The 12,509-nt window shown below is 48.2% G+C and overlaps 1 protein-coding gene across 35 annotated transcripts in view; it reads right to left on the reverse strand.

The window, feature by feature from the left end:
• Window positions 1–12,509, reverse strand: part of LOC147116285 (cyclic nucleotide-gated channel beta-1-like) — a 441,619-nt gene that overhangs the window by 216,310 nt on the left and 212,800 nt on the right. For 34 of the 35 annotated variants that reach the window (XM_085991081.1, XM_085991080.1, XM_085991082.1 and 31 more), the window contains 2 exons: window positions 7,099–7,201; window positions 6,610–6,646 (listed from right to left, as the gene is read on the reverse strand). In XM_085991081.1, coding sequence (XP_085847207.1) covers window positions 6,610–6,646; window positions 7,099–7,201 — 140 coding nt within the window. Of the gene's footprint in view, window positions 1–6,609; window positions 6,647–7,098; window positions 7,202–12,509 lie in introns of those variants that run through there. The other variant, XM_085991115.1, reaches the window with a different exon arrangement.

Below are 12,509 nucleotides of genomic sequence, written 5' to 3' on the forward strand. Positions count from 1 at the left end.
AACATGTTTACAAGAACAATAATCTACACATTTGCTGCAGTTAATCAATTATAAGTCAGTCTCTCTGGAGGCTTCCTGACTCGGTCCGGATAACGCCTCGGTGGTGTAGTAGTTTTCGGTGGTGTAGTAGGTTCTTTTGGCAAGGTCGATTCGGCTTGAATGCCAGTGTCGGGTTCATCTGGTTCCAGTATCACCGGATCGGAGGTAGATACTATGGGTATCTCTGCTTCATCATTAGGCGTATAGAGTTGTGGTGTAGGTTGTCCCTTTTCGGATGACTCTAAGATCTGGTCAGCATGGCGCCTTATTATGCTTTCACCAATGTCCACGGTATACATCAGCGGTCCTAGTCGTGTGCAAATAGTTCCAGGCTGCCATTTCTCGGTACGGTAGTCCTGGGCCAAAACTTGTTGACCTATCTGGAAGGTTCTAGTTGGCCTTTCATTCATGCCTTGAAATTGCCGGTTCTCTACGTCCCTTCTGATGTTTGGCTTGATCAAATCCAGCCGGCATCTTAGTCTTCTATTGAAAAACATCATGGCGGGAGTTTGGTTTGTAACCACATGTGTTGCATTCCTGTATGCAAACAAGAAGTTATCTACCTTATGTTGTAGATTTATGTCTTCATTACCCATGGCGTTTATGGCCTTCTTGAAGGTCTGGACAAACCTTTCAGCTAATCCATTGGTGGCGGGATGGTATGGGGCGGACGTGTAGTGCTTAACCCCATTGTTTTTTAAGAACTTCCTGAATTCTTCGGACACAAATTGCGGTCCATTATCAGAACAGATCTGTTCAGGCAGCCCATTCCTGGCAAATATGGTCCTTAATACTGTGATGGTTTTTTCCGTGGTGGTGGAGGATATCTTTATTACCTCCGGCCACTTGGAGTGTGCATCAACCGCGATTAAGAACATTGAGTCCATAAATGGACCAGCAAAGTCGATATGTACCCTTTGCCATGGAGATAAGGGCCACTCCCATGGATGTAGAGGGGCTTGTGGTGGAACGTTTTGGACCTTCTGGCATCCTAGACAGCTCTTGGTCATTTCCTCGATGTCTCCATCGATACCTGGCCACCACACAAACGCTCTGGCTAGGTTCTTCATTTTCACTCCACCCAGATGCCCCTCGTGAAGCTCCTTTAGCACTTTATCCTGGAGTTTGGGTGGAATCACCACTCTGGAACCACACATCAAGGTTCCTCGGCACACTGACAGCTGTTCTCTTCTTTGCGAGAATGCTGGCAACAGTGGTTCGCCATGTGCTGGCCATCCCTTCACCGTTTAATCGTAGACTCGTGAGAGAGTCGGGTCATTTCTCGTTTCCTTTTCAATGGTAGAATTTGTTACTGGTAGACATTCCACTATGGTTGAGTGGAACATCTCCACTGGGTCCACTGTAGGTGCCTCTTCTACCGTTGGCAACGGTAGGCGCGATAAACCGTCAGCATTCCCATGCTGTTTTGATCCTTTGTATTCTATGTCATATTGGTGTGCCCCTAGGAAAAGGGACCACCTCTGTAGCCTTTGCGCTGTCATAATGGGAACGCCCTTTTTAGGGTTGAATATGGAGACGAGGGGTTGATGGTCAGTCAACAAGGTAAATTTTTGTCCGTGTAGGTAATGGTTGAATTTCTTCACTCCCCACACCAGGCTGAATGCTTCCCTGTCGATCTGGGCATAGTTACGCTCAGCTGAGTTCAATGAGCGTGACGCAAAAGCTATCGGCCGCTCCGAGCCATCAGGGAGTCTATGCGATAATACCGCTCCTACGCTGTAAGGGGATGCATCGCACACCAGTCTGATTGGCAGTGATGTGTTGTAATGAGCCAACACTTCCTTGGACGTGATCAAGCCTTTGCATTTATGGAAGGCACGTTTACAGTCTTCGCTCCATTTCCAAATTACTCCCGTTTGTAGCAGTGCGTTAAGAGGGTGCAGAACAGTTGACAAGTTCGGTAAAAATTTATGATAGTAATTTATCAATCCCAGGAATGACCTTAATTGTGAGACTTTTCAGGTGCTGGGGCTTTTATGACCGCTTCAATTTTTTCAGGTGACTTATGCAACCCTTCTTCGTTAATTATATGGCCACAATATGATATTTGTTTCTGGAAAAATTCGCACTTGGGGCGATTTGCTCGTAGGCCCCGTTCTCTCAGCCTAGTGAGCACCTGCTCCAAATTGGCACGGTGCTCGTTGTCGTTTTCTCCTGTTACAAGGATGTCGTCTAGGTAGCATTGAGTCCCCGGAATCCCTTGCAGGACTTGCTCCATAGCTCTTTGCCAGATAGCTGGAGCTGATGCTACTCCGAAAACCAGTCGATTGTACTGGTACAGGCCTTTGTGTGTGTTCACAGAAACACAGAAATCACAGAAACCCCACAGTGCAGATAGAGGCCATTTCGGCCCATCGAGCCTGCATCGACACATATCCCACCCGATCCCCATAACCCCTACACCAACACATATCCCACCCTATCCCCACGTATTTAATCCCCCTAACACTAAGGATCAATTTATCATAGCCAATCAACCTAACCTGCACATCTTTGGACTGTGGGAGGAAACCGGAGCACTCGGAGTAAACCCACGCAAACACGGGGAGAATGTGCAAACTCCACACAGACAGTCGCCCAAGGCCGGATTCGAACCCAGGTCCCTGGCGCTGTGAGGCAACAGTGCTAACCACTATGCCACCGTGCTTTATCGTGAGATACTTTTTAGAGGCCTCCTCAACCTCCATCTGTAGATATGCCTGTGCCAAGTCAATTTTGGTGAAACGTTTCCCTCCGGATAGTGAGCTGAAAATATCTTCTATCCTTGGAAGAGGTCACCTTGAAGTCCCCACAGATGCGAATTTTTCTCTGTTCTTCAGATTTATCATTATTCAACGTTTTCTTCATGACTGGGACGATGGGTGTTGCCCACTCGCTCCAATCTACCTTGGATAACACACCTGCTTTTTCCAAATTCTCCAGCTCTGCCTCGACTGCTGGACGAATTGCGTATGGCACCGGCCTTGCCTTAAAAAACTTGGGAATTGCCGCATCTTCCACTTTTATTGAGGCGGTGACGCCTTTCAAGGTTCCTAGTTCCTGTTGAAACACTTCTTTGGCGTTAGCCAAGATGTCTTTTAATCGTTTAGGTATGACGTCATTATCTTTTTTTTTCTTACTGGTCACCGTCAGTGCCTGAATGGAGTGCCAGTCTAAACGTATCTTCCTGATCCATTCACGTCCCAACAACGGTGGACCACCATCTTGCAGAACGTATAAATACAACTTTTGTATTTCCTTGCCGTTGTATACAACAGGCAACTTTATTTTCCCTCTGGGGTATACTTTCTGCCCCGTATATGTCTTCAAGATAATGGATGTGTCTTTCAAAGGTATATGCGGAAATAGCCGCTCGTAATCCCGTCAACTTATGACGGTCAGAGCTGATCCTGTATCTAGCTCCATTTTAACTGGGGACCCCGCTATCGTGAGGGTAACCCAAATGGTCTGGTAATCTTCTTTGGCAATTACATTATGTAATTTGAGACAGCTTAGTCTCTTGTTTCCGGAGTCGCTATCGCTCTTCTGGTCTTTGGAGCTACTGTCCGTCATCATTTGTACCTTTCTGTACTTTTCCTTATTCATTTTTTTTCTGTCAGTGGATTTTTTGTTTCCAGATCGGCATACACGTGCAATGTGTCCCATCTTTCCGCATTGCCTGCATGCTTTGTCCTTGAACCAGCAGTCCCTCTGGTCATGGGTGGATCTGCCGCAGCGATAACATCTCTCGAAACCCCGTGTCATTTCATGGGTGCCGAAGTCCTGTGGCTTTTGCTGTATCTCTGCAGCTCCTCTTGCTGCTGCTTCGTATGATACAGCCACACTGAAAGCCTTGTCCAGTGTCAAATCTTTCTCAGAAAGTAGCCTTTTCTGTGTTCCTTCACTTAGGAGACTGCAGACGAATTTGTCTCGTAGAGAATCTGCCAGTCCTGCCCCGAATTGGCAGTGCTTTGACAGCTTTCTTAATTCGGTGAGGTAATCAGCGTTACTTTCATTCTTGTGCTGATTCCTCCTGAAGAATTTGAATCGTTCCACTATCAGCAGCGGTGTTGGGTTTAAGTGCTCCTGTAGGGTATCAACAATCTCCTTAAAATTCTTGTCCATCGGTTTGGCTGGAGTGATTAAGTTTCGTAACAGCCCGTATGTCCTTGCGCCCATCAGATTTAGAAGTACCGATGCCTTTTCATCATCCTCTACTTCATTTGCTGTGCAATATACCTCCACTCTTTCCACATATGTGGTCCAATCCTCTATATCACTATCGAAAGCAGTAATATTGCCAGTCTTAGGCATCCTGAAAATCAAAAATGGCGCCTCCCGCGCTTTCCCTTCTTCCCTGCCGAGTAAAAATGGCGCCTCCCGCGCTTTCCCACCGCTGCCGCTGCTGACAACGCTGTTCTCCACGGTTTTTATTTACACAGATATTTTTAATAGTTGGAGACTCGTTCCCGCCAGACTCTCTGGGACTTTTCCCTCCCTCTGCTTGGTCCGAACGCCGACCTGCTTTGCAGCGCCGGCCGTCTCCCGAGTGCTCCACCCTCCGTCTCTGTTTGCCTCTGCCTTCCGACTCACTGCTCGGCCCCGCTGCCGAATTGCAGGTAAGTCCGTTTCCAATTCGTCGCCACTGTTGTATCCGTGTGTTAATGGAGACACGGAATGCAGGAGTTGGTTTAACAGGTGTTTACTGAACAAAGTCTGGAGGTGAACTAAAAGATACAAGGCGTTATACAGGCTTATATACCCGAGTGGTCACTACCAGTATTACAGTACACAGGGGCTCTTAAAGGTACATACACTACAGTACCAACACCCTATCTCAGGCTGTACTACACACCCCATCTCAGACTGTACTGCACACCCTATCTCAGACTGTACTACACACCCCATCTCAGACTGTACCGCACACCCTGTCTCAGACTGTACCATACATCTCATCTCAGACTGTACTTCACACCCCATCTCAGACTGTACCAACACCCTATCTCAGACTGTACTACACACCCCATCTCAGACTGTACCGCACACCCTATCTCAGACTGTACCATACACCCCATCTCAGACTGTACCGTACACCCCATCTCAGACTGTACCGTACACCCCATCTCAGACTGTACCGTACACCCCATCTCAAACTGTACCGTACACCCAATCTCAGACTGTACTTCACACCCCATCTCAGACTGTACCAACACCCTATCTCAGACTGTACTACACACCCCACCTCAGACTGTACCTCACACCCCATCTCAGACTGCATCGCACAGACATTCCCTTCACCTGACCATATCCTATAGAAATGAGTTAAACATACTCACAGACTTGTGATTTAAACACACTTTTATATGCATGGAGTAACAGTTTAAGCACAGTTACACTCATGCTATAATAATATTTAATTTACTAACAAACTGACTACTGTACACTAATGAAATGATTCTGTAGAGTTTTTTAGTCATTTTCAGTTATTTAAAATTGGGTTACTCAAAGGCGGTGAACTAGACACTCTGATTAAAATGCTTGCTTTTTTGTGATTTTCAGCTGTATTAATAAAACTGCACCGTTACCACTCTTAAAGATATCAAGGAATTTTTTTAAAGGGAAAAAAACCAGTTATATTCTAAAACGCTGTTCAATTGTGCTGGTTCATGGAAGATTTTACATTTGTGATTATGCAAATTAGTCTGAGCAGAAACTTGAACCGTAACTTCACTTCAGAAAACTAGTGCAATTTTGAGCACAATTTGTGCCCAGATTGCTGTTTGTGCCCAAAGCGGAAACTCTACCCCCTGATCGACTATACTTAATTTTAAATGAAATTGGCTTGGATTATTTTATTTAGTACCAGGCTAGCACTTTCGTCAGATCTGCCATATTCATGTATATCGGTTTTCATTATTATTATAGCATGAGTGTAACTGTGCCACATTAGATAGGAGTGTGGGTTGGAGATTTGGGGCTGTAGTGTTACATAGAAACATAGAAAAATAGGAGCAGGAGTAGGCCATTCGGCCCTTCGAGCCTTATAGCCCTGTCTCTGACTGGTGCCCACACCAGTGACAGGAGCAGAGACACACAGTGAATGTTGTCTTTTATCTCTAATATTATATGGTGCCCAGTTTGAACATCAGTTCTAAACATCAAGGTGAGGGGAAGATTTATTCTGTGCATCAGCTGCAGCAAAATGATAAGTCTGTTTATAAAGAACACTACCCACATGATTCAGAGGAAATCTTCCCTCAGAGTGTGCAAAGGCACAAGTAGCCATGACAAAATTCACAGTGTCTCTGCTCCTGTCACTGATCTGGACAACAGTCAGAGATATGGCTATAACACTTAGCACTAAATCGCCAACCCACACTCCTGTCTAATGAGGCTCTGCTCATGGGGTGTAGCTTCATTGAATTTGCTCTAAAAAGAAATTAAGAGATTGGAAAATCTGAATTCAGTAATAACCCCACTGACCCTCTCCCACTAAGTACAAAACACAAAAGGCAATGGCATAGATTCTCCATCTTTACCGCCAGGGCATTAAGTAATTTAAGCACTTACCTTCTTGGTCCCACTCAGTCATCAGAATCTCATCCTCCTGATTTAAAAAATAAAAATGAGAAACAATCATCATGAACGATTAAATAGTTGGTTGATTAAAGGTGCACTACCTTCACAAAAAAGTATGTGTCAATTTTCCTTTGATTCTTTGATATGGAATGATATATGCATTTTGAGCACTCTCTCTGGTTTGTGTGTATGTGTCTTGTATCGGACCAGCAGGCAGATCCATCGCTCCACCAACTTTGTGCTCATTTTCGGTGCAATTTGAACTTCTTGGCCATTATGTGTCGCTTAGTATAATTTTCCTGTCCTTATAAAAGAGAATATCCTCCGATTTACTGTAAGATACATCACAGGAGATCCACTAGTAAATCTAACAATGTGATTTGCCAAACACATCTTTTCAAGAAGGGATTGTCTCTTTAACAGTAATGCTATGATCCAACAAGTGGTATACCATGGTGATATTTGCCATCGTCCCCTTACCTGCTGTTGGGGGCTGGTCTCAACAGCTTCCGTCACTTGATCTTCATCATCGTCGTCATCGGGCTTTGGGTGCAGAGTCTGGTCGCTCCCCTCTAGGCAGATACTGCAAAACACAAAAGGCAATGGCATAGATTCTCCAGGCAGGATTTTCATTGGGCCATGGAGGCGGGATTGGAGGCGTGTGGGGGGTTAAAATTGCAAAAACTGGCGGGCGGGCCCAACCCCGCCTCCATCCCGCCACCAAACAATTTTCATTAATTCGTGTCTAATGGTCCCGTCTCCGTCCCGCCTCCAAGAGGCGGGATAGGCCGTTAAGGCCCTTAACAAGCACTAAATTGCCTCTATAATGCCATTTTGAAAGGCCTTTGCGATTTTAACCCTTTTCCCATGTGAAACGCGCCTGTTCTGAAACACGACGGTGAAACCTGGTGGGAGCACAATTGGATTGCTGACTATCAGCTGCAGCTCAACCATTAAAGAGGAGATTTGATCAGCCATCCTTTGCAGGTGGCAGGACTTTGCAGTCTCAGGTCTGTGGGAACTTTTAGAAGGCATAACCACAGCTGTGGAAGTTTGGAGCCTGACACCCATCTCCAGTATGACCTCCTGGAAAACCCCTCTCGCCACCTTCACTGAGCGTTTCCTCAACTGAGGCATATACCAGAAGCATGGGAGCCATTTATTTCCTTCCCTTCTGGACATTAGATGAGGACGAAGACTAGCTGCAGCACCAGCAGAACCAGGAACAGCAGCAGCACCAACAGCAGCAGCAACAACAGGAGCGCCAAGCTGCTGCTCACCCACCTGAAGCTGCACAGGCCAGAAGGGGCCAGCGCATGGAAGCCCATCGGTGCAGGAGTTACCCCCCAAACAGGGTCTACAGACACAGGGTCAGCTACATCAACATGTCTGAGCAGCAGTGCCAAAGGCGGCGCCGACTTTCGCGAGAGGTAGTCGGTGACATCTGCGCAATGCTGCAACAAGACCTGCAGGCCAGGGGACCAGTGGACAACCCTTTCCAGTGGCCATCAAAGTCACCACTCAACTTTTTTGCCTCAGGCTCATTCCAGGGATCAGCAGCAGACATCAGCGGCATCTCCCAGGCAGCCACACACACTTGCATCACGCAGGTAACCGATGCCCTCTTTGCCATCGCGCACAATCACATCCATTTCACCAAGGATCAAGCAAGTGTCACGGCGCGTGCGGTTGGATTAGCTAATCTGGCAGGCTTTCCAAGGGTGCAGGGCATCGTTGACTGCACACATGTGGCCCTTAAAGCACCCCATCGTAATCCAGGTATTTTTGTCAACCGCAAGGGCTTCCACTCCCTTAACGTTCAGCTGGTGTGTGACCACAAGAAGGAAATTTTGCATGTTTGTGCCAAGTACCCTGGCGGTTACCATGACTCCTTCATACTGCGCCAGTCTAGTGTGCCTCCGCTATTCAGTCCGCCAGACCAACTTAACGGATGGCTACTTGGAGACAAGAGCTATCCCCTGAAGGCGTGGCTAATGACGCACTTCACAACATGGCACAGTGTCATGGCTAGCAGATTCCTGAGGGCAAAGTGGCTCATCACATAGCCTCCTCAGATGAGGAGGAGGAGGAGGAGGAGGAGAGCGAAAACGAACATCTTGCAGAGGCCCATCAACCAGCGGCAGCAGTACGCGAGAACATTGCTGCCCGGAATGCAAGGAACGCACTCATCTTGGCCAGATTTGCTTAGCCTAGCCAATCAAGCACTTTTGCCTCACAGCTTCTTACCTGAGCATCGACAATGGCCAAGGACCAGCGGATTCCTAGCAATTTGACCACCATACTGACAATTGCAAGTAATCCTAAGCCCTCAATGTGAAAGTCCCATTCGTGAAATGACACATGCCACAACTACAGCAGTAGCCATCAGATTTTTTATTTACATTATTCATCTGATGGCTTTTTCACAGAAAACATCAAATTTCACCCAAGTGACTACCCTTGTGACTATTTGTGCAGTATCTTTCTCTTACGCGTGCTCCTATGTGGTGCTTCCCCTGTGGCTTCAGCAGATGTGGAGGCCTCTTGCTCACTTTTCTGCTACTCCTGTCTTGACACCTTTGGCAGGCGTCCTCTGGGGTTGCGAACCTGTGAGGGCTCAGCAACAGTGTGCTGCTCCTGTGGCTGTGCAGGGGTTGAGACGCCGATCTCAGTTGGGTGTGGACTCTGGTGGGGCTCTGACCGAGGGCTCTGCAGTGGCATGGAAGTGTGAGCGCTTGGAGATGAGCCCCCACTTCCTTGATGTCTGCCACCAACTTCCCTCTCATGGGTCAGGTCCCCCTCAGCGCTTGCAAGTGGCTTGAGAGCACCTTGCTGCACAGCAGGGGGGCCATGGGGACCCGTATCTGCACTGGCAGTCCTACTCAGAAGGACTTACATGAAGGTCTGGTTTCTCTGTTCAATAGATGGCCATCGCTCCTCCAGAGATGTCATTCTATTCTGAACACTCACCATGTTTTCTGCACTCTGGCGACTTATCAGCTCCATGGAGGTTGCCATCCTTTCCATGGTGATGCGTTCATGCGCCAGTGACTCCACAAAGGCTCTGCTCATGTTCGCTATGGACTCCTCCATTCACTCCACATTCGCATCGACCCTGGAGACAAAACCTGCCAGAGACTCCTGCATCTGTTCCTGGAGTTCCAGCACTGCTGATCTTATGGATGGACCCAAAGGCAGAGGGTCGACATGCAGCTGAGCCGAGCTGGCAGAGTCCTGCGCCCTCCGACTAGGACTCTCCACTGCTGTCCCTGTCTCCACAATCTGCTAATGCTCACTTGTGAGCTGTGATACACCAGGTGACAACACTACTCTATGTCCCGGAGGTCCCACCGAGGTGTGAGTGTCTGCGCTGGTGCTGGGTGCGCTGAATTCTGCTGACGCTGCACCCTCAGAGGTTGCAGCTTCCTCTGAGGAGTCTTGAGGCTCAGGCTGTTCCTCCTGGCTAGTGGGGGCGGGTGCTTGCGATGGTCCTGTGGGGGAGTAAAGGAAAGAGTCAGAGATGTGATGCCAAGGTTACATGCACATTGCATATTGCAGATGATCATAAGTCCATCTGTGAGAGCATCAGAATCATTATCAGCGACTCATGCAATGTCAATGAGAGAGATGGAAAACTATTCTGTCACCAGCTTGCTGTGATGCACCCCTCTGTCCATCCCCCACTTGTGCATCTTCCTCCACTCCTACGATCTCCAGGACCGCCTCCTCCCAGGGGGTGAGGTGGGCTACTGAGGATGGCCCTCCTCCTGTTCTCGTTCTTTCTCGCTTATTGTGAGCTCTCTTTTCCTGCAATGAGGGAGACAAGTGGAGGTTGAGTGAGAATGAAGGAGTGAGTGTAGAGATTCCATAGCATAAATACTTAGAAGGAGACAAAGATGGAGTGAGGTGGCAAGACCAAGAGCCCTCCATATGTGTTGAGTTGTTTTCATAGCATCACAGTGATAGGGAGTGTGAGGGCTACATAATCGAATAGTTAGGTGAATGTGACCATAGAGAGAGGGGGAATGGGTAAGGGTGCATGGATGTCAGTGTCAAGTGGGATGTGGAGGAAGAGATTGCTAAAGCTGAGTGCTGGTGAGGAAAGGCAATGGGGATCAGATTGAGCGTGATGGGAAATTCATACTCACTTTTCCAGTGCGCAGAAGGTCATGAAATCTCTTCCTGCATTGAATCCAGGTTCTGCGGGTTACTGATAATGAGTTGACCTCCTCTGCCCCCTGGATCCACACAGCCTTGGTCTGCTGGGGAAGCTTCTTCGTCCCTGAAGAAGGGAAGAGCACCTCTTTATGAGCTCTTGCTCCCTCAACTAAAGCCTGCAAGGCAACGTCATCAAACCTGGGAGCAGACCTAGGTCTCTCGCTGGTCATTCTGCCTCTAGGTCCCTGTAGCATGAAAGGCCAAAAGGTTGGCAGTCTGCAGAAGAAGCAAGGCTTGTTGCAGACCTTAAATGCAGCAGCAATGATGATGTCATCAGCGGCGACTTTCAGACTGGAAAAACTCATTTGCCATGGGTTCCCACACATTGGAACTCAATTGACCCATTAAGTTAAAATCGCATCAATCTCCCACATCGATTTAGATTCGGGTGGATAACGCGAAATGCGGATTACACGACCCCAGCCCGCCCCTGAATTAAAATCCAGCCCTCCATCTTTACCGCCAGGGCATTAAGCATCATCTAGACTGAGCACAGAAAGGGCAATCTCGCTGAGTGTGGGGCAGGGTTGATGGACCAGCTGGTCTTTTCCTGTCCGTCATTTCCATATGTTTGTAGATTTTCCTCCTGTTCAACTGAAGGAAAATCAGATGGATTCTGTTTTCAACGTGCGAGCCTCTGCCGGATTTTCAGCCCCGGGCTGCGGGGTTGATCCGAGTGGCAAGCTCGCATCACAGCACCGCAGGTGGCCTGGGAGTTAAAATCTTTCAAGTTCCAGGTCAGACTGCCGCCCGAACACGGTGGGAATCACTCGCTGGCTGGCGGGTGGGAGCAGGGTTTTCGGGCGGGAGGAGGGAACGGTCCCCGGCACCAAGGTAAGTGGTTAAGTGATGGTCGGGAGACGATCGCATGGGCGGAAGGGGGAAGGCCCAAGGTTTTATTGTGGGGCCCAGAGGTTTCTCTGGTGGCTCTGGCACCGGTCGAGACTCGCGGTTAAAACCGCGTTACGGTCCTGTTTGCGTCATAGGATATTTATGAGGTCCTCGCTTGCCCACTGTGAGGGCCTCCGATGCCTCCGCAACCTGGGGTAGATTTTCAACTTGCCCCTAGACGTAAAACTGGAGTTATAGAAAGTACCCGCTTTTCATTTCCATTGAGTTTAATGCTAATAAAAATTGGATGGATTCTACAATGGAGGTAATATCCACAACATCAGTTTTTACGCCCCGGGTGGTTTAAAATCTATCCTTTGGGATTGGCGGAGGAAACTGGCGCGAACAGGGAACTTTGGTCCTATTTTAACCCCCACGCACACCCCATTCTCCTCAGGCGCAGATCGGGACTGAGCTCCGCCCAGGCGGTAAAAGAGGAATATCGACCCGCGGACCAGGTAGACCGAAAATACCCCAACAGCTGCTCTATGAAAACCATCACCTCAGTTTTAATGCTTTGGGGAGCAAAACGTTTCCGTACAAATAAAATTGCCCTTTAAAATAACACAGTAAACCTTCTTCTGAGAGATGCTTGATCTGCATCACCGTCCTCCGGATGCGATCTCCCCTTAATGCAAATATATTTTTTTGCATTTGCTGCTTCTTTGGAAGCTCGGCTGCTGAGGCCCGGTAACCGCTGTGCTTCGCTCCCCTTGCCGGAGAGATGCGGCTATCTCGTTGTGTTTAAGCGGATTTTGCAGGGGTGAGTTCTGCCTGTTCGC

The sequence above is a fragment of the Somniosus microcephalus genome, chromosome 6, assembly GCF_052327205.1.
Source record: "Somniosus microcephalus isolate GS21.2 chromosome 6, FLI_Smic_1.0, whole genome shotgun sequence".
NCBI lineage: Eukaryota > Metazoa > Chordata > Chondrichthyes > Squaliformes > Somniosidae > Somniosus > Somniosus microcephalus.